Here is a 26,951-nt window from a genome sequence, read left to right on the forward strand (position 1 = left end):
GTCACGAGCCATGCTTTTTTGTGTTTTCTTTTGTCACTTTGTGTTGTGCGTCGTGTGGAACGGATACGGATTGTTCTTCAGCATTTTTGGCGTCGCCATTCATCAAGGAGAAGACTCGAATGAGAGGTTGCACTTATTCAGCAGCACAAATATGTCAGCACTGTTTTTGATTTGGGAGGAATCTTAGTGTCATTTTAGTGTCATCGCTGGACAGGTCTGGGGCGATTGTGTTTTTTTACGACCGTAATCCAACTTCACAGCCCCGCTTTGTTCATCTGAAAGGTTGGTGCTGTTGAACAGTCTGCGGCTAGATGGATGAATGGCTTGAGGAGCCCGCGATAAGAAGAAAGGAGCGTCAGCGCAGAGCGCTGATGCATATGTGGAACTGTCGTGGCTTGGAATTGAAGCGGATTTATGTGGGACAGGAGATGTGTGACAGTCTCTTTTCCTCAATGGATGCTACAGCTTCATGTTTGCTTTCAGCATTTAGCTTGTAGCAGACGTGCACATTTATCCATAACGTCCTCGACCCACTGGTGGAAAGGACGCTTTGATCCTCTCCTCTATCATCTAGAACTGCTTCATACAACAAAACAACAAAAAGTGCTTTAGATTGAACGACTGTGTCTTTGTGTTGTCATATTAGTTACTTTTTGATTTTTCAAAATGGCACAGCAAGATTGGCTATGTTTCCAGCAGCCCCTGTGTTTTGTTTTTCTACTTCTTCATTTCCTTTCCTCTTTCTTCGATGACTTTGCTTCTGTGAAATGTACATTTCTCCACTGTGAGACTAATAAAGGCTAATGCAATCCACAGTATAACTGACCGCTTTGACCAAGTCGAAATGTGTTCCCATATAAACACAGAAGTTATTTGAGAGTGTACAAAAAGATTCCGCATGAGCAAAATAAACCAATGCAACCAAAATGTGGCTGTTAAAAAAAAAAAAAAAAAAAACAAGTGTTTTGTTTATTCCAGCCTTGGCAAGGACAATTCATTTCACACAAACCATTCTTCTAACTGACTATATCAAAACAGATCTTAAATAAGGCTGTGGATGGGGAACAGGCTGTCTATTGATTTTTCGCAGATGTCAAATGTTGGTGGTTTCAGGCAAAAGATAACTCTTTTTTTCATGGTCCTCACCCGATGTCCAAAAGGGGTTCTGCAACACACCCAACTAACATTAACTCATTCACTGCCAAACATGCAAAAATGTGTCCACTCGCGTGCCAGGGTTTTTGTCATTGTCACTCGAATTCCATGACCCACAGAATATTGAGTTTTAGGACTACATAAACATTCAATGCAATGTAAGAAATGTTAGACTGTCTTCTTTCATCAGAAAAAAAAAGTTAATTCCTAAATTATATGGGTCTGGAGTTATATAAGCTTGAAATGAGGGTGGCTGTCCAAAATACAATGCAATACATACATATTTGTTTATATGGCGCTTTAACAACAGCTGAAGCTGGAACAAAGCGCTAACATGGAAAAATGGAAAATGCTGCCCCCTTGAGGAAATGAAAAAATATTGCCAGAGGCCACGGCCAGTGCTTTATCAGCAAGCAAGAAAAAACAAAACCCATACTAATTCTGGAATGGCGCTCTGTCATATTTTCAATTCCAAAATGAATTCATGAATGGGAGTGAATGGGTTTAAATTAAAAAACATAAACGAGAATACAAGACATCTGCATCAGGTATAATATTTATTGTTGCGAATCTCCTTCAACGTGACTCTTCAAACGCATCATGGTACGTTGGTCTTTGCTAACGATTCATCTAAAGGTCATCCATGACGCGGCTGGAGGTCTTCCAGCGACTCGCGTGTGCCAAGGTGCGCGCGCACGGTCGGAACAGTGACGCGTGACCGCAGGCGCGCGTGTGGCTGGCTCTCGAGCACTTAGCGCGACGAGAGAACGTCACAAGTGCAGCTGCTGACACCGCCGGGCTCCGTCGTGTTACGAGGGGGTACGGAATTCACACTTTCACTTCTTGGACCCTCGGGGACGGGCATGTGGACCGGAGAGTGACCCAGGCACCGTCACGCTTTTGTGCTTTCCGCTGTGTATTCTGGTCAAATTTTCTCACTGGTGGAGGACGGTTTGCCCGTTTGGACATCATGACAGACGCAAAGTGCCTTATGAAAACACCAAGGTAATACACATTCTTAGCTTTTTTTTAAGGGGGGGGGGATGCGGGTGGAAAAAATAACGTGCGAAAACGCAGACTGAAAACTGGCACGACTTCCACAGTGCAGCATTTTGTCGCATTTATTGCGGGATTGTAATTAATGAGGTTTAAACTGGGCTAAAGTCGTTGAAACCACATCCTGTGCTTGTTGTGTCTTGTGTTAGGATGCAAAAGTGTTCAATGCCAGCATCACTGGGATATTTGACAAGATGTGAAATAACTGGTTTGCTGGCTAAAATGTTCCTTCTGTATTTTTGATTCCATAATAACCTTATTTTCAATCTCTTTGCAGAGTAACGTTGGTGTTGCCAATTTGAATAAGAAAGCCTTTAATAGTCCCACAATGGGTAAAATGTTAATCTCGTTCAAAGGAATGAAAAAAGCCATCTGGTTGGTTCGTTACAGAAATAAAATTTCAGCCGTGTCACTAAATTGGCTTCCTGTGATGACGGAAAAAGAGCACAAGGAATGACCTTGAAATAATTGTCTTCTTCGTGTTGAATAAATAAAAGGACTTCACAAATAAATGTGAAACAAGTCATGTCCTAGTCATTCTAAATGATTGTAAGTGAAATTTAATTGGTGAAGGATCCCTGGGACTATTATTTTTTTGTTTATATCACATTTATCCACTTGTTACCACGCAAAGTTCGAAAGACTTAATAGAAATTGCCCCATTGGAGAATCCAAAATTGACACTCTCCTCAGAAAACATTGCGGTGATCCATTGATAAGAAGTTACAAATAGGAAGGCAGACAGAATGAATTGTTCGTAAAGAAAAAGGCTGAGAAAGGAAGAAAAGAACGCCAGCTCTTACTGCAAGAATCTGCTGTGTGTCAAATACCAATGTCCGATTCCTAGCAGCAGTATCTGCAGAAGTCTGCACACTTCTCGACAGGTGTTTTGTTGTCTATTAAGTGAAGAGAAGGCACTTAATAGCCCATCACATCCACTTATCTCTTGTATATCGTCTTATCCCTGCATAATTTGCCCCCCCCCCCCCCCCCCCCCCCACACACACACACACAATAATTTGCCTTGGGGAGTGTTCCCTGAGATCAAATAGATGGTTGGTGGTCTGAAAGCTTTTTAAGGAAATAAAAAAGCTTACAATTAGCTTTGATATATGTGAGGTACAGAAAGACAACCACTCTCTTGTCCATTATCACAGGTGCCCTATTTTTTTCTGTCAAATTGGTGTACGTGAGTGCCATCGCAAACCACCTTTGATTGTTCTGTTATTTTAAAGCTGACATTTGACAGATAAAGCATTCCGAACATATTTTTTTTTCACCCGCCAAGAGTTGCCCAGACATTTACTGCAGACCCAACATACTCTCACTGCCTCTTCAAGGACAACCGACGTCTCCGGACAAGTTGTGTCCATAATTTGTAAAATGGCTTCAAATGACTTCTACTGAGTGTATTTTAATAGGATTCCACCGCATATAGCTATATTTTACGTTTTAAGACTCACACTGAATATTCAGGAAGTCTTGTTTTTGAGTTGGTGACGAGTTTGTACGTGACGTCACGAAAGGAACGTCCCTGACCGAAAAAAAAAGACACATTGTAGCAGTCCTTCCATCACTACAATGTATTTTGCTGTACTTGTTCGGTCTGACAACCTCGTGTTGCACCCAAAAGCCGCCAGAATGCCAGAAGAGGGCGTCCAAGCGCCATATAAGGAATTTTTCAGCCTGTGGAAACGGACGTGGCCACAGGAGGTCGCCATTTTGTGCCTCTTTTCTGAGACGTTACATTGCAGTCCAGATGCCTTAAAATGACACGGAATAAATTCTTTAATCAATTGCAAACATGTATGCTTTCCTCTTCAGAACTATTTGAATCATATTCATAACTGGATGTGTAACAAGATAGCATATTCTCCGAATCTGAAGCCATTGTTTTGATTATCCAGCAATGCAAGACGTCTTGGCGTGACGTCACGAATGGGGGGCGGGACTTTATGAAAATGCCCAATTCACAGCTCAATGTTTGGCAGATTTTGGACCTTAAGTCATTTTTATTGGTGTTTTGCATTTAAATAAAAATATCATACTGCATGTTTTGGGTATTTTAGATGCTATAAAACGTTTTTCTGATGTCAGTTAAGAAACAAAAAAGTGACGTTGGTTGTCCATTAAAGGCACAGGCTAGCGGCAAATTTTTGGATGTGTGCAGAAATACGTTTGGACTGTGTCTTAGAGAGTTAGTTTTAGTGTGTTTGAAGCATGCGTGATAGGTAAAATTTTAAAAAATAAGGGTAAGTACTGTTTGTGACTCTCCAACTTGCCTTTCTTTGCTTTAGAGGTGTGAGTTAGAACACGCATGGCAGGCAGTTTGCTGCTGCTCTAAACTGCTCCTTCTGACCCAAGACTGATCAAAAGCAAGTTATTCAACATCTGACAAGAATTTACTCTGACAACATTTTGTTTTTGTCTTACAGTAATTTCCAAACATCTGCCATGTTTGAAGACTCTGAGTCTGTGGAAGTAGAAGGACGCAGTGCAGAGAGCACAGGAGCCTCTCCAATCAATGCTTGTAAAAAGGTAAGGAATGGATTTTTCTTGAAATGTTATATATATATATATATATATATATATATATATATATATATATATATATATATATTATTATATATATATATATATAATATAAATATTTATATTACACACACAGCACCTTTTAAAATTATTATAGTACATAGTAATAAAACAGGATATATATATATATATCAAATATCTCAAGGATATTTATATATATATATATATATATATATATATATATATATATATATATATATATATATATATATATAAATGTGTGTGAATGTGTATGTGTATTACACAAAAAAACAAGTGAGTTTTAATTTGTATGTGCAAAATTAAAGGTGGAAGAAAGTGTCTTCCACAATTGAATGAAAACTGTTGTTGTACATCAAAGGTGTTTTTTTGCAGGTTCTGTGCAGTAACAGTGTGCTGGACTCATCAGAATATTGGCTGAGGAATAACAAAGCTCTGTGCAGGCTGGGCCTGCTGGACGACAACACAGAGAGCAGCTGCACCATGGTGAGAAGCAGACTTTCTATGATGAAACGTGCGCACCCTTTTGGCAACATAGATCAACCTGTTCACTTCTTGTGTGTTCAATTCTAAAGTTCTGAAAGCCACAGATGACAGTTCTAACGATGTTTTTGCCCTGCATACCCTCGACAGAGTGTGAAAACACATTTTCGAGGCTCACTGTTGGTCTTTGTTGACAAATCATCGATATGATGCCGAGAGTCCAAAAATGAATTTACATCGATTAGTGCCATTCAACCATTGGCTGCCATGGTCCGAATGATTGTCACTCAAAGTTAACTGGAATTTACCAAATTCATATATAAATTTCATTTTATTTCAAATTCATTTTAGCCCGTAAGCTTCATGAATTTTGTTCAATTTTCTTTGGGTTTATTCATTTAAATTAATATTTCCTCGGAAATCAATGAAATGACATTTCCATTGCCAGCACAGTAGACGAGTGGTTAACACACCGGTTTCACTATTAGAGGTCGGAGGTTATCCCTGTGCTCCTGGATTTATATTAGCTCTGAGCGTTACTTGACAATTCCATTTTCATGTTGTATTTTTAGAAAGAGTCATGCACATCTCCACGAAGAAGAGTAACAATGTAAACATAAATATCTTGTCTTATTTTGATTTCTATTTTTAATTATATGCCTTGTGGGGTTTATGTATTCCAGTGATTCGAAGAGCTAAATTATCTGGAAGTCTATATACAGTATACCCCTAGCTGAGTCACGAATGGCCACAAGTGTTTACATGAAAAGGTCATTTTTCAAATCGAGAGCCAATCAATACAAACTAAAGCATGCAACTGTGTTGAAAACTTTAATAGCAACAAACTGTCCGAACTGATATGGGTCCATAAGATACATTTCCACAAAAGATATCTCGTCACAGTGTCATATTTAAGACCTTTTCACAAAGGACTTAATTTCATTCCCTTTGAAGGAGATAAAAGTTTAAATAGCTATTCAGAGTGAAAGGCCGCTGTCTCTCATAACATGATGTGAAATCTCGTCCTTATAAATAAAACCAACACAAGTGCGGTCGCCTGATAATAAGACCGCATTTCAGCTCCTCGAGGTGGAATGAAGTTGATCACCTTTGGCCCTGAAATCTCATGCTATCTAAAAAAAAATCAGAAGCTTGCATCTGGATTTATCACAATGGGAATTTAGTATGTCGCCTTGACTTCAATTTTTAGTCTTTGGGTCATCACATTTTCTTTTTTTTTTGTCATGGCTGTACTTTGTGTGTCGATGAGAAGGTTTCTTCAGCCGTCATCTGTACAAAAGTCACTTTTGTACAGATGACGGCTGAAGAAACCTTCTCATCGATGGACCACTCCTGTACGACTGAGAGCTTACACAGACGTGTACTTTGTGTGCTTAACTCATTCACTGCCAGACGTGTAAAAATGTGTCCACTCCAGTGCCAGGGTTTTTGTCATTGTCACTTGAATTCCAGGAACCACAGAATTTTGAGTTTTAAGACTACATAAACATTCAATGCGGTGTAAGAAACCTTAGACTCTCTTCTGTCATCAGAAAAATAAGTTATTTCCAAAAGTATATGTGTCTGGAGGAATATGAGCTTGAAATTAGAGCGGCTGACCAAAATAGAACTGCTTCATGTCATCACAAAGAGGGTACAGCAAGTCCTGAAGAATGAATGTCTCTCTGTGTCTTTGTTTTGTCATATTGTCTCTATGCTGTCATATTATTTGTTATTATTTTTTTTTTGTTATTTTGACTTCAAGACGGCGCCGCAAGAGTGGCTGCCTTTCCAGCAGCTCATGTATTTTCTTTTTCTACTTTCATTCCTTTCATCACTTTGCTGCTGTGAAATGTAAATTTCTCCACTGTGAGACTAATAAAGGCATATCCAATCCAATCCAATCCAATCCAATCCAATCCAATCCAATCCAATCCAATCATATTGGTTTATATAGCGCTTTAACAACAGCTGCAGCCAGAAAAAAGCACTACCATGTAAAAAAAGGGAAATGCTGCCCCCCTGTAGAAGGGAAAAACATTGACAGAAGTTTGGCCATCGCGTTATCGGCACCAAAACAAAAAAAACAAACAAACGAACGAACAAAACCCGAACTAATTCGGGAATGGCGCCCAACGTCATATTTTCAATTCCCAAATAAATTTGTGAATGGCAGTGAATGAGTTAATTCAGTCCATGGTAATTTCTCTTCTACCGAAGAGATTCCCTTTCAAGTGAACGTAAACAGATGCAACCTCTCCTACAGCATCACTCTCAGAATTTGAAATGACAAAGGACTTCTCTGACTTGATTCTCTTTCGGGCTGTCGACACATTACAAGGTCCATCAGTCAAATGGGAGCATGCAATTGATAAAACAGTCTCTGACATTTCGCTCACAAACTCAACTGCAAACGGAAGCGAAAAACACGACGGAGTGGAAAACACAAAGACATTGTAAGCAATGGATTGTGACGTGAATTGGAGCGTGGCACCTAAACCGCAATCTTATTACTACAAGGTATCACGCTGCTTTCTTTGTGGTGTCACAACATTGCTAACGTTCAGTGGAGCGCTGTTAAGAATGGAACAAGGCAATCATCGGCCCAATTGCTTTGATTTCTGCCTCTGATTTGTTTCTAGGAAAGGTGCTTGCGTTGAGAATGTGTTTTCTTTAATTAATGTAACTCTGAATCAAACAGTGCTCACATGCAATTGAAATGCTGAATCTTCAGCTGCACAATAGTGTGAAAATGGGCCTACAATGAAAGATTTTACGACTTCAAAAACAAACCCAAGTGTCACAAGAAGTGCATTCACATAACACAAAAGTGAATTTGGGGCTTATTTAATTTAATTTAATGCAGCGCATTCACTGCCATTCATAAATTTATTCGGGATTTGAAAATATGACGTAGAGCGCCATTCCCAAATTAGTTTGGGTTTGTTTCTTGCTTGGGTGCCGATAAAGCGCTGGCCAGACCTCTGGCATTTTTTTCCCTTCCGCAAGGGGGCAGCATTTCCCTTTTACCATGTTCGCACTTTGTTTCAGCTTCAGCTGTTGTTAACACGCTACATTAGGCCAGCATCAACTCTCTCCTTTTTGCTTTTGAGCTTTGGCTGTCAAGTCCTCTTCCACAGTATTTCCACAACATTATTGCTAATCTTGTGCCTTATTTCACATCCTGTCATCACATTAACGTCGCTGTTCCAAGTTAGCGACATGCTTCCTCAGCGTTGATGGATCCCCCTCCCCTTTTTTTAAGAACCTGCGTTGTCTGCTGTCTCAGCCCCACACCTTCAAATTGAATGAAGGCCATCAGATTAATATTACTTTTAAAAAGTATATACCTCAGAACAGCTGTTACAGGCTTTAAAGTCAGCTTTATTGACCCAAAAACGTTCTTAGTGTTTCTTCCTCTCACAGTCATGAATCAGTGTTGGCTTTTATATTTGCATTTGGGTTGTGGATGTGGATTTTTATGGATCTGATATTTCAACAACATTATATGCTCTGCGTAAAATGACTTTTGGGAATATGACCGTTCTCAATTAGATTGAGTGAACGCTGACGCGTGTGGCTGCCGCTGCGCACCCGCTGAAAAAATGTCCTGTGACTGTAAAGTGTCCTTAAGAGTTTTAAAATGTGCTTAGAAATTAAATGTATGATTATTATTATATAAACCAACATGTATCTATTGCAATGTATTTTGAACAGCCGCCCTCATTTTGAGATCATATAACTCCAGACCCATATAATTTAGGAATTAACTATTTTTTTCTGATGAATGAAGAGAGTCTGAGGTTTCTTCAGCTGCATTGAATGTTTGTGTAGTCCTAAAACTCAATATTATGTGGGTCCTGGAATTTGAGTGACAATGACAAAAACCCTGGCACGCGAGTGGACAAATTTTTGTCCATTGTCTGACAGTGAATTAGTTAATTTAATTTTGTTATTTTATTTTTGTCGTTATACGTATGTTCTATATCAACACTGTGCATTTCTTATATACTTTGGCCTTGGAAGCTCCAGGATCATAATAATAAAAATAATAACAATAATAACAATAAGAATAAGAAGAAGAAGAAAAAAAAAGAATAAGAATGAGAATAAGAATAAGAATGCCTTATTTTCCTACAATGCCTTATATTCCTACAATGGGGAAATTTGCAATCGACAGCAGCAAAATTGAAAGGCGTGGGGGTTAGGGGGCGGGTTTGAAAAAAACAAAACAAAGTATTACATGCACAAAAATTTTCAGCTAGGGAACGGTACGACTGCACAAAAATATTTCAGAAACAGAACTGTACACAGCGCAAAAGTATAAAATCTATTTGTGATTAGATTCAAGAAAGTCTCGACATTGTGACATATCCTTTCCCTGCCCAGAAAGCAGAATAAATATGCCATCGGCCACAACTCGAGCATTGACTTACGACAGGAAGGCAAACTTTGTTATTTTAAACATGCTCATCTTTTCCTGGAACCTCAGTCTTAATGTCTGACTTTGTGCTCAACTACCAGGACTGCAGTATAAGATGGGCTGATTTATCACTGCGGTAAAATAAGATCAAGTGAACACCTTGCTTGGGCTCCTTTCAAGCAAAGTATACAACACAGAGATGAAACAAAAGGAGGACTCGGAATTTGTTAATAATCCTGCGCAGTACCATAAACGGAGCGTCATATCAAAATTGAGCCGAAGCGTGGTTAAGTGCATTGCAATGTGCATTTGGGCAAACTGGGGACAAGTAGGAGTGGTGACAGCATCACAACTTCTGCACGACTCCATTAGACCACCATGTCAAAATGCAACACTTGATTCGGGCATACGCCAGCGCCGCTCGCATTGCCAAATGTAAAGGGGCCTCACCATTGAGGAGTTCATCCATATTCGCTTGAGTTTTGCGAGGTCACACATATGTGCGATTCCATTTCATGCTAGAAATGGTAGAAATTGTATTCATCAGTGCTAAGATAGGAAATAGTATGATATTTTATACATTTATATAACTGTTGTTAAAGCGTCACAGAAATAGCATTGAGTTGAATTGATTGACAGGTTCGTTGACACAGCTCGCACGATTTGTTTGGCCGCGTGCTTTACACTTTACTATAAATACAACTCACCTTGAATGTTGAGTATTTTTTTACAGCACAACAACACATCATAAACAACAATAAACTTGCTTAATGAATGCTAATCAATCCAACCCAAATTAAATACTCAACTCTCATCTGCGTGTTCTACATTAATACCTGACAACAAAACGACTCTCGGCTCAAAGAGTCAATATGTTCATTTGTGTGTGCGTGTGTGTTCATTACATTGACTGTTAAATCATGAGGTGCACGAATGAGCAATTGTTTTTCTCCTCTTTTGCGAACCACCATTTTTTTATTAAAAAAATCTAAAGACCTTCATATTGATTGAAAATACCATCTTAACGCAAATCTGGGACACTAAGAACGCAGCGAGCGAATGCAGGGTGAAGAGAGCAAAGCAAATTGACTGTGACTGTTGGAGGCAATAAATAAGTCTGTTTGAAAATAAACACAAACGTTAGATGCCGTGCTCTCATCATCTATAATTGTTTTCACAGGCCGCCAATACCTGCAGTAGTGGTTTCAAGTGTTTTATCGGTTCATATTTGAGTTGGCAAACGAAGAGCCTGCTTAATTTGAAAGTAAACAGGAGTCACGTAAAAGCAAGAAGGAGGCAGAATGAAGAGCAACAGCTGAGTGTGGGAGGATGTGAGAGGGGGGTAGAAGGGGGGAGGGAGAGAGAGGGAGAGACAGAGAAATAGAGAGTGAAAGAGAGAGAGAAAAGGGGATGGAGAGACAAAGAGAGGAACAGACAGATAAATATATATAGAGAGAAATAGAGAGACAGCTTCAGAGAGAGAAAAAGAGAGGAAGAGACAGAGAAAAGAGAAAGAGAAAGACAAAGAGAAAGAGAAAGAGAGAAAAGGGGATGGAGAGAGAAAGAAACATTCAGAGAAAGAGAGAGGGACAGATAGATAAATATATATATATAGAGAGAGACAGAGCGAGTGAGAGGCAGAAACAGAGAGGGAAAGAGACTGGGAGAGATAGAAGGGGAGGGAGAGGGACAGATTCAGAGAGAGAGAGAAAAAGAGGGGGAGAGAGAGCAAAATAGAGAGAGAGATAGAAGGCAAGGGAGAGAAAGATTCAGAGAGAGAGAAATAGAGAGGGAGTCAGAGAGAAAGAGGGAGAGATGGAGAAAGAGAGACATAGAGAAAGAAAACAGAGAGAAAGAGAGAGAACAGAGAGAGAGAGAGAGAGAGAGAGAGAGAGAGAGAGAGAGAGAGAGAGAGAGAGAGAGAGAGAGAGAGAGAGAGAGAGAGAGAGAGAGAGAGAGAGAGAGAGAGAGAGAGAGAGAGAGAGAGAGAGAGAGAGAGAGAGAGAGAGAGAGAGAGAGAGAGAGAACAAATATTTGAGTGTAAAATGATACTGAACTGTTCTGTAATGGTTTTGTGGATTGACCATGTCTGTGCATCCGTTATTGTATGGGCAACATGGGAATTATGTGTAGTCATGTGAAGAAAGGAAAACTGGCAACAGTAAGAACCAGTCTGTGTTTTTCTTGGATGCTGAGGTCTATAACACACATATGGTACACACACGTGCAGGGGTGTAAAATTCCACTTCGCCTTAAAGTAGGATTAATTACTTGAATACTGGCTTTCTTCCCAAAAAAATTTTACCCTGTCAAACCCGTTTTCTATTGGTATCGATCGGGTGTCTATCAAAATAATACAGATTTATCGCCTAGCGCGACACTGAAAGAAACCAGCCTGAACTATTTCACTCAAAAGAAACATGGATGAAGGTACAACACCAAAAACCGCCAGGCACTCACCTTACTTTTCAATTCACTGCTTTTCTTCATGACATGTGCCTCGGTCAATCCTCTTCTTAACGCTTGGTCAGTGAGGTCAGCAAAAATCGACGGATTTGCTAAAATGTGAAAAACAGAAAATACCATGAAATGTCATCCAATCAAGATGCTTTATTACCTATTTATTACTTCTACCATAATATTTCCTAATAGCCAGACACCAACTAGGTTTCTGTTTCAAACTATTCCTTGTGAAATATTTCCGTCCATGACAACTCCATACACAAGAACCATGGTCACTTCTAAAGTCAGAAAATATCTGACCAAAAATGTTCTTGTTCTTGTCTAGTGTCAAACTGATAGAATCAGGGCGTTTCCCTTGACACCTCTTATCAACTGCCTCTGGGCTTCATTGTTTGATGAGGTCAAATATCCCTCCCCCCTTCCACAAAGTCAAACATGAATTATTTAAGCCTCGTTCCCTTCTAGGTGAAGTGATGAGGTTATGACAGGCAAGAGTAAGGTGTTGATATTATGTAAATATTTTCCTAAATATAACTGCTTTGAATTTTTCATGCTGTGACATGAACGGGCAGAATGCCAGATCTTTCATCATTAATTTAGAGCGCATATATTGCACACGGGCCGAGCAAGTAAGATGAGTTCAACAAGGCGCATAATGTTTTATAGCGGTAAAATCTGGCCCTATCGGCAGTAGTGAGAACACAAAGTCAAAGGAGGCACTTGATTCCCTTTTTTTTAGCCCTAAGAGAGGATTCCCTGTTTATGCCGGAATTGATTTTCTATTGTGAGAAAGGCCAAAACATTTTGCCTTCCATTTGACAGCAAAAGTCTATTTTTTGTACTTCTATCCATGTGCTCTTTTGCTCCAAATAATGCCTCTTTTTATGCCATCAGAGGCTCCTGCTGCTTTTTTTTTTTTTTTACCTTTAATGTAAATTAACTCATTCACTGCCAGACAAAATGTGTCCACTCCAGTGCCAGTTTTTTGTCATTCCAGGACCCACAAAATTACATAAACAATCAATGCAGTGTAAGAAACATTAGACTCTCTTCTTTCATCAGAAGTTAATTCCTAAATTATTTAGGTCAGGAGTTATATGAGAATGAAATAAGGGCGGCTGTGCAAAATACAATACAATACATACATATTTGTTTATATAGTCCTTTGACAACAGCTGAAGTTGGAACAAAGCGCTAACATGGAAAATGAGGGAAATGCTGCCCCCTTTTGGGAGGGAAAAACCATTGCCAGAGGTCTGATCAGCGCTTTTATCGGCATCCTCCACAAGAAAAACCAAAACCCGAACAAATTCGGGAATGGCGCTCCGCGTCATATTTTCAATTCCCGAGTAAATTCCGGAATGGCAGTGAATGAGTTAATATAATAGCTTCAAGTATGTTGCTGGAATTTTCCTCACATGTCCTGGACACATGTCTGAGGCAAGCATATCACAAAAATGATTGGATGGTTGGAAAAACATTTGGATTTTTCAGAAACAGGAGAAATAAAGCAAATTCCAAAAGGTGGGAGCACAAATTAGTTTATTTTTTGAAAGTGAAATGGTTATACGGGTATGTTGCGGAAAAAAGGCAATTTTATTTGAAAGCCATCGCACCAAACCCTGCCTTTTATTTTTATTTTTTAATAAGACCATAGGAGTCAAATAACATATTTGACATTCTTGTTGAGATGAGCACCGCTATGATAGAAGTGAAAAGATTTTGAAAAACATTTCAGCATCCCAGCTGTGAGCCTGGATACGTTGTGACAAGTTGAAAGCAGACTTTCAAACTGGCGATATGGCAAGGTATAATTATTTGTAACGATGTATCTATTTCGGTACGTCTTGAGGAGAGGAAGTGGTTGATGCAGGTGGTACAGATGATGGTTGATGTAAACGAGAGCGAGCAGGATTCCACCTGTTCGTGTTTTGCATCGGAAAGATTCCATGACTCACTTCTCTGCAAGATGACTACAATGGTTGCACTTAGATGTCAGACACATATAGAGATGTCGTGACTGCAACACAAAAATTACCCCCTGCCCCAATTGATTCCTGTTGTGCATCCAAGCTCAACTGGGAGCTCCCTCCCATCCAATTCCTCCTCTCCTGGAGCTCCACTTCATCCATTTAGCCATGCAAGTACTTGACTATGCCACCTTAGATCAGTGGCTGTGTGCTGAAGAATTAAACTGCCAGTCTAGTGAACAGTCCCTGGCTCCCCATGCTGACATGAGGACTCCATCATAGAACATTAAGGCTGTAGCTAGAGACAAAGGTGGGTGAGATAGGAAATAAGAGATGAAGCACGTATAACAGAACGGGTGACAAGGAAATGAAGGAAGGAACTACTGCCTTTTGTCAACCGTGACAGATTGTCTTAACTGAAGTGACGTTGATAGAGAAAATGTGGGGTTATATTTTTTTTTCTAAAAAAGAAAGAGCAGTGGCGTCAACTTGTGGTCAAATGCTCAACGGTGCATTAGAAAAAAACACAAAAAAGTTTACCTTTTCTCCATGTGTGCTTTCCAGTTGTGTTTTGTGAAACTGGACCCTCAGAAAACCGATTGTCGAGATGACGAAAGCATTAAGGTGAGCAAAAACTTTGTATTTTTTTCTATTCCCCCTATGAAAAAAACATTAATACTGCATATTAGATCCACATGGTCGATGTGTTTATATACGGTAATGTGAACGTTTGATACCTGTTCCCGGTGGCCTTGGCGAGCAATCAGTGTCCAAAACTCAATGCGCTGGTGATGCTGAGAAGCCATCTTGTATGCTCTTCTCCACAGAAACTGGCACTGGTGTCTCCAGACCTGCCAAAGCTTGTTGATTTACTAACTGCTCACCGGCCCAAAGAAAATGAAATCCTCTTCTTCAATGGCCTTGAAGGATCCAACACTGGCCAAACACACCCAACACCTCCTCAGGTGACTGGGCGTTTTCGTGGCCTTCCAAGTGTTTGAGATGCGCTGTGGCATTCAGCACGCTTTCTGGTTTTTAAAAATAGGTGAAAAGTTTTTATCCCCCCCCCCAGAGAGAGAAAAATCGCTTGCCTTGCTCACAGTTTCAGCTGTCACTTCAGCCTTTGTCAGAGCTGTCACTGCTTCTGCGGTGTGACATGTCTATATTGATCAAGTCTGGGAGCTTTATTTTGAAGGTTCCCAGACCGGATCAGCAGGAAGCAATAACAGGTCTGATAAAGGTGAAGCTGAAACTGTCAGCAAGGTAACATATTTTAACCATAAAGAAAAACAACCACTTGTGTGGAAAGAGAAATCTCAAACAATATGATATTTTATAATATTTTTATTATGGTCCTCAACAGCAGCAGAGAAGAACGAGGGTGTGCCTTCTTCAGCGATCAGGACAAAAGCGCTTCTTCCAAACAAGCAGCATTATCTTTGAGATCAACAAGTTCCTTGCGGGTTTTCAGTGGGGACAAGAAGGACAACTTCATCAAGGGCAAATCAGACAACGGGTTGATGATGACACCAATCGTTCAGTTTCATCCATTGAGGAAGACTTCCTGACGGCTTCAGAACACATGGGAGATGACAGTGAAGATGACGGTTTTAGAAATGGTAAACTTTGGTTGAATATATAATTTCAAATATGCTTTCTGTTTCAATAAACCGTATTCTTCTATCATGTCATTCTTTGGACATATTCCCAAATCGGGCCATTTTTCACTTGAAAACCTGCCTTCATATTATTAAGAATATTTTAGCATATTAAAATCCAAACATTTCATTGTACTTTAAGATGGCATAATATGACAATGATTTGTTTGTATGTGCTCCAAGATGAATTATGTTCATACTTACAACTTGGAAAATAATTGTTATAGACTAAACAGACTGTTTTACCGTTCTACGCCAGCGATAACTGTCATCTACAAAAAGAGATACCGAACCTGTTGACAATGTCCAATGTCACTTAATACGTCTGTGTAAGCTCTCAGTCGTACAGGAGTGGTCCATCGATGAGAAGGTTTCTTCAGCCGTCATCTGTACAAAAGTGAAGGTTTCGGACGTTTCGCCTCCTATCCAAGAGGCTTCGTCAGCGAACTAAAGTCTGACTGGTCGTATCGGCCCCATTTATATATCCCTAATGTCCAGACCTGGTGGCGCCGGACACAGCTATGATAGGTCCCTACTCTCAGGTTGGGGGGGGGGGGCGCGGGACCCCCCCCTGTGGCCCCACTGATTGTTCCTACATTCCTGACTAACGATTGGCCTATTACCCCCACTCCCCCCGGTATCACCTCATCAGCATAACGACCCTCATCAGCATTGCGAAAGTTGCCTAACCTGTTTTGCCTGAGCAGGCTATTGTATGAACGATCCAAATTGAACCTCACACCACCAGACCGGTTTAATGAAGGATTTTGTTGTTTTATAAGAATCGCCTCTTTTACCCCCCTTTCAAACCATCTATGTTCTTTCGCTAAGATTTTAACCTCATTGTCGTCAAATGAGTGGTTGCTAGCTTTTAGGTGCAAATGTACTGCCGATTGAGGCCCAATAGTATTATCCCTGCGATGTTGATAAAGTCTTTTTTTGAGAATTTGTTGAGTCTCCCCAATGTACTGCTCTTTACAATTTTCATTCTTACAATGTATGGAATAAACTACATTACTTTGTTTTTCATTTGGTAGCCTATCTTTTGGATGCACTAATTTTTGCCTTAACGTGTTTATCGGTTTGAAATAAGTAGGAATTTTATGTTGCCAAAGGACTCTTTGTAATTTTTCAGAAACTCCTGCAATGTACGGTACTGCTACTCCTCTCCTTTTAGAATCTTGAGAATTATTGGTTTCGTTCGCTATTCTTTCTTTCTTACATTTGTTGAATAACCACTGAGGGTACCCACAGTTAGTGAGTGCTCTCCTGATATGTTTTGACTCCTTTTCTCTACCTTCAGTGCTAGTTGGTATTAGTTTAGCCCTATGCTGGAGGGTTCTGATAACTCCTAGTTTATGTTGTAAAGGGTGGTTCCATACATTGTAAGAATGAAAATTGTAAAGAGCAGTACATTGGGGAGACTCAACAAATTCTCAAAAAAAGACTTTATCAACATCGCAGGGATAATACTAGTGGGCCTCAATCGGCAGTACATTTGCACCTAAAAGCTAGCAACCACTCATTTGACGACAATGAGGTTAAAATCTTAGCGAAAGAACATAGATGGTTTGAAAGGGGGGTAAAAGAGGCGATTCTTATAAAACAACAAAATCCTTCATTAAACCGGTCTGGTGGTGTGAGGTTCAATTTGAATCGTTCATACAATAGCCTGCTCAGGCAAAACAGGTTAGGCAACTTTCGCAATGCTGATGAGGGTCGTTATGCTGATGAGGTGATACCGGGGGGAGTGGGGGTAATAGGCCAATCGTTAGTCAGGAATGTAGGAACAATCAGTGGGGCCACAGGGGGGGGTCCCGCGCCCCCCCCCCCCCAACCTGAGAGTAGGGACCTATCATAGCTGTGTCCGGCGCCACCAGGTCTGGACATTAGGGATATATAAATGGGGCCGATACGACCAGTCAGACTTTAGTTCGCTGACGAAGCCTCTTGGATAGGAGGCGAAACGTCCGAAACCTTCACTTTTGTACAGATGACGGCTGAAGAAACCTTCTCATCAATGTCACTTAATGAAATGTGATATTGGACATCTGCTGGCCTCTCACGATTTTATAACTCTCTTTCTTTCAGAGGTTTGCGAACAGGCAGAGAGCTTGGTAGAGGTTGCACAGAAACATAATGCTGCTGTCACAGGTCAGAGAGGACAGCTGGCTTATCATCAGAGAAGGGAGGGTGCAGATTTGAAAACAGAAGCACATCAGCGGGTGAGCCAGCACTCAAAGGAATCAGCTGGTTACTATGCCACTAATCTGGCAGAGTCAGTCCTTCAAGATGCCTTCATACGACTTTCTCAAGATGAAACCTCGTTTATCTCTGAGGCTGCAGTCAGTGTGCCACATTCTCAAAGTCACCTCAACGCAGTACTCACAACAAGAAAACATCCTTCCCAACTCCAGACCTGCTCCTTTGATCTCCCCAAAATTGTCATAGTTCAAAGCCCAGACAGTGCAGATGGAACTGCAGAGTGGCCAGAGACTCAGGGAACAAATGTGTCTGATCAGGATATTACCACCAAAGACATTGAGATTCCAGAAAAGAAAGCCCAGATTCCTCACCATAATGGAGGACTTCCATCTAAACCTGTAGAAGTGGCTTTGGCCTGTGCTGCCAATGTTATTGGCACCATAACTTCCCCACAGCTAGCGAGACATCTCACCCAGGATTCTATTTCAGAAGAAGACAAAGAAGTGGAGCTTGAGAAACTGGAGGAGCAAAGCGACTACTCCTTCTCCTCAGCCATGTGTAGTATGGCTCAGGTGGCTGGTGCTGTTGCAGCACTGGAGCTTACAGGCACATCAGGGGAGGGTGGCAGTAATGACAGAGATTTGAATGTAGTCTACACAACATCACAGGGTTTAATATCTGCTGCCCAAACATCTGCAGCTTTCACGCTGCATTATAGTGTTGCAGAAGGTACCAGTGTTGACGCATTCCGTGCAAACATTGCTGAAGTCTTTCATAGGGAAGCTGCCGGGGTCCTGACAGATTCATATAGATACCGGAGTGTTGCTGACCTCTTGGAATCCACACATAACAAGATAGTTGATGGTATTACTTGCCCGAAAAAAGCATACACTGAAGAAAGTGAGATGAGTGAATTAATCAATGAGATTGCCGACAGTCTTTTTAAGCATGCTTTAGAAGAAGCCAAAAGGAAAAAAGAATTTGAGGGGACTGGAAAAGATGCACCGTGTCTCCAGGTTTTTCTGCAAGACAGTGTGAACAATTTACTGTTTGAGATTCTTTGCCAGGCACAAAAAAAGATTAGTCACATTTCAAGAAGTGATAAAGGCACATTTGATACACAGGACCTTGGTACTTGTTCCGAGCAGTGTGTTCCCACCAAGGGAAATAATGACTCATTTTGTCAGTCACAGGGTTTAGCAAGTTCCAGGCAATCCGCTAACACTGTCAAACATAGCGGAATACCTGGAATTAGTACAAATGTGCTTGAAGAAAACAATGTCAATACGCCTCTCTTTACAACTTACAGCAAAGAGCAACCACAGTCCTCATGCTGCGCACAAAGTCAGGTGAAGTCTGCCCAACATAGAAAAGACTGGTCTGTCCACCACGATATAACTGCTGTCAGAGCACCTTTGAGTGACATCCAGGTTCATGGCACAGAGAGGCGTGGCCGATTTGTGACAGCAAATGACAGCAGACAATCTTCTCTCACCCCGCAGTCTTCCCTCAACTCTTGCAGTTCACTTTTGTCTTGGAGAATGGACTCAGAGAGCAGGACACCCATTACTTGCTATGCTGATGATTTGGCTGCTACAGTGGTGTCAATGGCCACAGAACTAGCCGCTATATATCTTGAAAATTCAACGGGGAAGCAACCCTGGTTCTGTGCCCTCAAAGGGACATCTGCAGAGGGCCCAGATGCTTTCTTTATCCCTGCTTGCCGAACAGTATTGCGAAGGAAAGAGAATCAGAGCAACAATGTCTCGTCCAAGAAACACCGAGCACCACGCCTCAGTGAGATAAAAAGGAAAACAGAGGAGCATCCAGAGTTGATGGAGCGCCTTGTGAACCGTGTGGTTGATGAGTCGGTCAACCTTGATGAATCGCAGGATCCCTTTGCCCTATTTGCCTCGGAAGTCACAGCCAGGATCATGAACTGCCCTGAACTTAATGTGGTGGACACGTCCAAAACAAGCCAACCACGTAGCAGATTGCAGTGTGAAAGGTGGAGCCGCGGGAAGGCCTCGAGTTATGAAAGCATTCCGGAGGAAGACGCAGACCCCTCAGGTACACCAAATACCCTGGGCCCCAGTAGTCGTTTAGGCCACAACCTGAGTCGCGGGAGCTCTATTTCCAAACAGTCAAGTTGTGAGAGTATTACAGATGAATTTTCACGGTTCATGGTCAACCAGATGGAAACTGAGGGCAGAGGCTTTGAACTTCTTCTGGACTACTACGCAGGGAAAAATGCCAGTAGCATCCTGGCAGCAGCTGTGCAGCAGGCTGCATCCAAGAAAAATGGTCACCTTAATGTCAAGACTTCATCCTGCCTGTCCAAACAATCCAGCACTGAGAGCATCACAGAGGAGTTCTACAGGTTTATGCTCCGAGACATGGACAAGGAAAACAAAGAGCATGGCATTGCCAAGACCAAAGAATGGAGCAATAGCTTGTTCCCGCCATCTCCCCGGAGTCCCTTTTGCATACGACAGTCGTCAGTCCCAGACAGACGTTCCTCGGATTCAAGACTGACCGTGAACTCACCCATTAAAGCTAATTCATTCGATGGGTTTGCCCAAAATGTTCTTGGAGATACCCTGAATATCTACCCCACCAACTCAGTGGCAGCAACAGGGCTGTGCAAGTCAGACTCATGTCTCTATCAAAGAGGCAAGACTGACCAGATCACAGACATGCTAATCAACGATACATGGTCCAGTTCGATTGAGTCTTTAATGCGGAAGAACAAGATCATTCCTGATCCAGAGGACAGTATTGACCTGGACGCTCCAGCAGACCCCCAGCCACACATTGAGCAATTTGCTAACCGCTTGGCAGCTGATATTGTAGATATTGGCAAATCATCTGTTGGAGATCAGCGAGAGGTTGCCGGAAGCACAAATGGGCCACACTCACAACTGCACAGGCCTGTTGGTGAGAAAAGGAGGGGATTCAAACAATCCCATTTTAACTGTAGTTGGGGTAGATCAAGTCAAGAACAAACAGGATTTATACCAGGGGCATGCGACAGCAATACAACCCGTTCAAGAGCCCCAAGGGATGTGCCAAGGATCCGCATTGAGGGGGATACCCAAGAAAGGAGAGCTGGACATCCAGAACAACCACCAGAGGTGCCAGGTACCAAGTGTACAGAGAGGATTAAAGCCAATGGAAAAAGGTACTGATATTATAAAAGAATAAGAAATGTACCTGAATATGTGTAGTATTAAGAGAGAGCTTATTTTGAACATTTTAAACATGTTGAAGATGTCTTGTTAAGTCCAAATCTAGCAGTCTCTCCCGCTTAACAAATAGCGAGACGGCATTTGAGTCAGACTTCAGACAATCTTTGCAGCACTTGAATGGGTCATAGGTCTGGACTAAAATTATGGCAACACTAACTTGCCCCCATTAAAGAACTCTTTTGAGTTGATTTTGAATGGACAGTGTTTGGTTCCTTCGCTGACTTCCGCAAAGATATGGAAGAAGAAACGCTGTGCTATATGACTGACTAGAAAAGGGCATTTTCACTTGAATGGGAGCTCAATATATATGTGACGAAGGTACAAATATGATGTGCATGCATTGTGTGAAGGAGCGCAATACCCAGAAGCATGTACAGTAAAGTCTCGTTATATCGATATTCAAGGGAGTCCGAAAAAATATCGATATAACCGGGACTATCGATATATCCGATCCTGCGCCGAACTGCATTAAACAAAAGCCGCAAAAAGAGGGCAGCCAAGCGCCATATAAGAAACGGAGCTGGCCATTAGCTCCCTTTTTTTTTGGGTCAGAGATGTTCCCCCAATGTTGCCTCAAAATGCCACATATATTTCTTTAATGATTGTAAACATGTATGCTTTAATCTCCAGAACTACAGTGTATTTGAAACATATTCATAACTGGATGTGTAACAAGAAAGCATATTATCCGAATCTGAAGCCATTGTTTGGATTCACAAGCAATGCAAGACGTCTTGGCGTGAAGTCATTTTTATTTGCATTTGAATAAAAAGTGACATCGGCTGTCCTTTAATACACAGTATGGAATGTTAATAATTTTCAAAATCATCGCGCTTCAGCAGACAAAACAAGAAACATTGTTGCAAAAAACGATTGCATTCATATACAGTACAGTGGGCATGTACATAACACAACAGGGAAACTGCAACGCTTACATCTTACTGTATTATCGATGAGAAGGTTTCTTCAGCCGTCATCTGTACAAAAGTGAAGGTTTCGGACGTTTCGCCTCCTATCCAAGAGGCTTCGTCAGCGAACTAAAGTCTGACTGGTCGTATCGGCCCCATTTATATATCCCTAATGTCCAGACATGGTGGCGCCGGACACAGCTATGATAGGTCCCTACTCTCAGGTTGGAGGGGGCAGGGGACCCCTCCCTGTGGCCCCACTGATTGTTCCTACAATCCTGACTAACGACTGGCCTATTACCCCCACTCCCCCCGGTATCACCTCATCAGCATAACGACCCTCGTCAGCATTGCGAAAGTTGCCTAACCTGTTTTGCCTAAGCAGGCTATTGTATGAACGATCCAAATTGAACCTCACCCCACCAGACCGGTTTAATGAAGGATTTTGTCGTTTTATAAGAATCGCTTCTTTTACCCCCCTTTCAAATGTCCAGCTCTCCTTTCTTGGTTTCTTACTGTATTATGTATACAATTTAAAAAAGTCATCAATCTTCTTCTGCTTCCCATTTTTACCTTTTAACACAAACACTTCAATCTCGTCTGCTACACACGAGCTAGCGTCTGAAAATGAAAATGGCTCTGCTACACGGGTGCTGGGCACGTAACCAAGTCACCTGACCAAGTCGACCAATGGCGCGACTGATGGCGTGACACGTAACCAAGACACGTGACCAAGTTGACCAATGGCGCGACCGATGGCGTGTCACGTGACAAAGTCACACGGCCAAGTCGACCAATAGCGCGACCGATGGCGGCTCATGTGACCAAGTCGACCAATGGCGCGACCGTAGGCGGCTCACGTAACAAGACACGTGACCAAGTTGACCAATGGCGCGACGGATATATCGATATAAACAACAAAAATGGCCGGCGGGGGATGAAAAGGAGCACCGTAATAACCGGATTATCGTAATAACCGGGTATCGTACTAAACGGTACTAATTATACATAAAAAGACTAGAAATGTGCAAGGGAAATGAAAATAGTATCGTAATAAGCGGTACTATCGATATAACCGATATCGATATAACGAGACTTTACTGTATGTGTCTACGGGAATAGTTAGCCAGATCAGAGACTGTCTCCCATATTAGCTAGCATTGCTGTTGGATGAAGCTGTTTCATGACATGGAGAATGTATTATTTACAACACCAACAGGCATAATAACGGACCCAGATTCTTCCTTTGGATATGACAAAGTGCAGGTTTCAGGTTAAAGTACGTACATTTTAAACTAGTAGGGATTAGAAGCGGCTATCTGCCGATGTCTGCCACATCCAAATCTGTACTTTCTGATTCAATAGATAGATTCAACTGTAACTTAATGTGAGACTTTGTAAATTGCTTGTGGTATCCCATGTTTACGTGCCCTTCATTGACCAATTTTACCTAATAGGATTTTTCCATTGGTTGTTATGGGCAAGTGGGATGATGCAAATTACAGACCAGGATTTAGAGTGCAAATCTGACCTCTATTAATGAGGCAATTTTACTACTTTCATCTTTTGAAAGGCAAGGACAACTATGGTTCGAAAATAAAATTCCTGTATTACCAAATGGCTTCCCTAAGAGGTAATGGGGCTGAGACAGCTGTTTTAACTGCATTTTAATGTTTTGCGGTTAATGAAGAGTGTCACTGTACTTTGTGCATCTCAGTATCAAATGAACCAGAAAAGAGATGCTAATGAATATATTTAGAACAAATACATCGGTACTGTTCTGTCCTAAAGTCTGAGGCTGACAGTAGTTTTTTGGACCATTCGACTTGAGTGTGCTATTTTAGAAGCTGCATGGACGAATGGATGGACATATTACACACACTTTGCTTTCCCCTTTGGTGTAAACACATAACCTGACAAAGACCATAATATGACAGGTCGAGCTGATTGATGATTACAAGAATAAATTGATTGTTAGAAACCTAAACTAAAGCTAAACTCCCCAGACCAAAGAGATGGGTAATTTGTTCTATTACGAGCATTTTTTCCCCTTTGTTGACGAATTAGCAACCTTATTGTCTACTGCACACTGAAAAGACATCAGGACACAAAGGTACTTTAATCCATGATCAATTTTGCTCTCCCAGCAGTGAAAGAGACAAGTCAGGTGTGGTTGTGGCCAAAGTAGTGAAGCGGGACAAGCGTTCAATGAGCGCCAGCAGCGAAGAGAGCATGGGAAGCTGGTCCCACGTAAACACGGAGGATGAGCCCCCTGATGAGACCAGTAGTTTTATCCACCTGAGTGAGGGGTCAGTAATTGCTGTTTCCCAATAAATGCGAATAAGGCTGCTGTTCCCACCGTCACCTCACTGTCATTGGCCCATCGCTGCTGACTCTGTCATGCAAATCTTAAATTTACTGCCCTGCTTTATGCTGCTGCTGCTGCTGATTTCATGCCAACTTGCTAAGCCAGTGATCTCTACGAAGCCAGTGTAGAAGGTGTTGCCCACCTTTAGCAGTGTTCAACTTTCGTGGTAGGAGAACTTTTGATTTCTCAAACCTATAGCCTTTTTCCTGATGGCTAATCACTGATTATTCTTGGCCTTCTATGTTCCATGAGAAAAAGTTCTTATGACGTTGACTTAATTGAGAAGCACGAGGTTGTACCACACGATGCTCTCTTCAACTACTCCATCAGCAGTTTTAATGTAACACTTCATCCCCAAACCATGTGAGGCGATTTCATGGTTATCAGATTAGCTCGTCCATCAATTCAACAGCAACTATATTTCAAATCTCATTTTCAGACAGGCTTGCCATGATTCCACCACCACCAGCTCTCCAACCATCAGTGTTAGAATCTGCTACAACTGCTGTATTGCATGGAAACCAACCCCCTGCTCTACCCCATAGCCCAAGTGGCAGTATGACCTGCTGTGTATTGTCCTCAATGATTTGGCAGAATGTCTAAAACTAAGATGTAAATATTTTCCTTTTCTTCTGAATAATGGTTAACAGAAATGCGACCAGCAGCGGCTCAAGTGTAGGACTGGCTGATCTTGAGACCTTCTCTGATGTGCTACCTAATAGCACAGAAATAAGGTAACTGTCACTTTTCCCTTGCGAGGGAGGAACCGCTGTATTCCCCAGCGCCCTTCTGAACTTTGGGTGTGCACGGATGTGGGAGAGCTAGTTCAGTGATGCATCTTTGGCTGAAAATTTCTCGAACTGTTCCTGATTTAATTAACTGGTAGACTTCTTCAAATATGACATTGTTTAGGCTGGTTCATTTTGTGTTCACAGGGCAGGGTCAGAGAAATGTGACCGATCAGCAACCAAAGACTGTTATTTTGGTAAGTGTGACCTTGATGCTGAAAAGCCTCGATTCCATTGATTGTGCATTGCCTCATTTTGTAACTCTGAAACCTACTGTAAATATGATCAATAAATCATGGTGTGTATTTGTGAGGGTCCAACGACGCAGTTGTGATGACTAATTTATGACTGACATTTCAGAGAGCAGCTCAGCCAGGATAGCAGGCGGGGCCGGCTGTCACGTTCGGGAGCTTCTTGTGATAAACTGCGACCTGGAAGTGGACCGCGTCGACTCGGAAGTGACTTTGGCTCTGGAGTGGATTGCTGCTTCCGAACTGGGCCTTCAAGTACTGTACTTCAAGAAGTCCAAAGAGAAAAGGGTTGCTAAGGTGCTCGTCAACTCAAGCAAACATTTGTTAACGTACATTTCACTTCATCTCTTCTCTCAGTTTCAGAAGGTGGTCCATCTGATGTCCCAGAAGTCATGGAAGATCGCGGACTTGTTCGTTGCCGTGCTTCACTTCTGTAAACTTCACGAGGAGAGTGAGACCGCGTCTCTGTCCAGCCTGTTTGATTGGCTCTTGGAGATCCTGTGAAGTGGATTTCTTTCAACAGTCTGCATCAAAGTTTGCATGCTCACTCCCTCACACTGACACTTGTCTTCTCACCAAGCGTGTCCATGTCCAAAGCTGAGAGCACAAAGTGATCAGCACACTTGACGAATGCTCTTTCCTTCACTGCTGTCACACTCTTGTCCGTGGAGGTTTTGCTTTCTGTCAGTCACTTCTCACATTCACCCCAGAGGAACAGCGTTTGGACATTCCTATTTGGTATGCACAAGTCATTAAGAGTTAGTTAGCAGGTTTTAACTGCTCCAGTGTATATTCATAGCTGTAATTAGAGGGTATTTACAGATTCTCACAACCAAATAATGGATCGGTTCATATATGTATTGTAAAAAGTACCAGTAGAGAGTAGGAATATCAGGTGCACCTTCCCTGCTTTTCAGTACGCTTCTTGCTGGTTTGAAAGAGATGGCAGTTTACATAAACTCACGGTACGCATTCCTTTAAATCAAAGTTGATGCCTATTGTTCGTTTTTCATTCGCCAATGAAAAAAAATGTCCTTGTTATGATCTTAAAGGCTCGTCTTGGGATTTAGTAGCCGTTACTTTAGAACAAATCTTAGATTGTTGTCTTGTATATAGTGACGATTCGTACATGCAGCAACGACGAATAAACGAATAAAGGTATAAAGGTATTCTGAACCTCGGGCGAGTGAGCTTTTTAGCGTTTATGGTCAGGAAGAGCACATAAGGTTCGTAATGTTGAATTTGTAAGTGAAATGTGCGTGTTTATTTCACTATTGTGGTACTTGTGTTAAAAAGCACACAATTCAGCTGTAAAGTGTCATCAGCGAATATTTATTTCAATAAAGATTCCTGTGATGTGAAGTGAATCAATGACCTCTAGCACCGCCTTCGCTATCGACTATT

The 26,951-nt window shown here is 41.5% G+C and overlaps 1 protein-coding gene and 1 long non-coding RNA gene across 5 annotated transcripts; one reads left to right on the plus strand and one right to left on the minus strand.

Annotated features, from left to right (window-relative positions):
* The first annotated feature begins 1,873 nt into the window (after positions 1–1,873).
* On the plus strand, positions 1,874–26,130 carry sphkap (SPHK1 interactor, AKAP domain containing). Of its 4 annotated transcripts, none has more exons than XM_089014063.1 (12): positions 1,874–2,160; positions 4,647–4,749; positions 5,158–5,268; positions 14,686–14,745; positions 14,949–15,086; positions 15,485–15,740; positions 17,871–21,165; positions 24,291–24,449; positions 25,159–25,242; positions 25,444–25,493; positions 25,657–25,844; positions 25,905–26,130. In XM_089014063.1, the coding sequence occupies exons 1-12, from the start codon at positions 2,126–2,128 to the stop codon at positions 26,049–26,051; spliced, it is 4,626 nt and encodes a 1,541-aa protein (XP_088870189.1). In that variant the 5' UTR covers positions 1,874–2,125; the 3' UTR covers positions 26,052–26,130. The 4 variants fall into 4 exon arrangements, with proteins under 4 accessions (XP_088870189.1, XP_088870190.1, XP_088870191.1 ...); XM_089014064.1 differs by having other exon boundaries at positions 15,488–15,740; positions 24,288–24,449; XM_089014066.1 differs by having other exon boundaries at positions 1,896–2,160; positions 24,288–24,449.
* LOC148888332 (uncharacterized) lies at positions 25,667–26,246 on the minus strand. Its single transcript, XR_016117187.1, has 3 exons — positions 26,124–26,246; positions 25,881–26,045; positions 25,667–25,805 (listed from the first exon to the last, which is right to left on the minus strand). It is a non-coding gene; the product is annotated as an uncharacterized LOC148888332 (long non-coding RNA).
* Positions 26,247–26,951: the final 705 nt, after the last annotated feature.

The sequence above is a fragment of the Hippocampus bargibanti genome, linkage group LG14 (assembly GCF_051943395.1).
Source record: "Hippocampus bargibanti isolate YZ-2025 linkage group LG14, ASM5194339v1, whole genome shotgun sequence".
NCBI lineage: Eukaryota > Metazoa > Chordata > Actinopteri > Syngnathiformes > Syngnathidae > Hippocampus > Hippocampus bargibanti.

Bases quoted from the DNA above. Each gene is read 5' to 3' on its own strand.
- sphkap (XM_089014066.1), top strand. From the start codon at position 2,126: ATGACAGACGCAAAGTGCCTTATGAAAACACCAAG. The intron at 21,166-24,287 runs GTACTGATATTA...TTGCTCTCCCAG, and splicing joins ATTAAAGCCAATGGAAAAAG to CAGTGAAAGAGACAAGTCAG. The intron at 25,243-25,443 runs GTAACTGTCACT...TTGTGTTCACAG, and splicing joins CCTAATAGCACAGAAATAAG to GGCAGGGTCAGAGAAATGTG.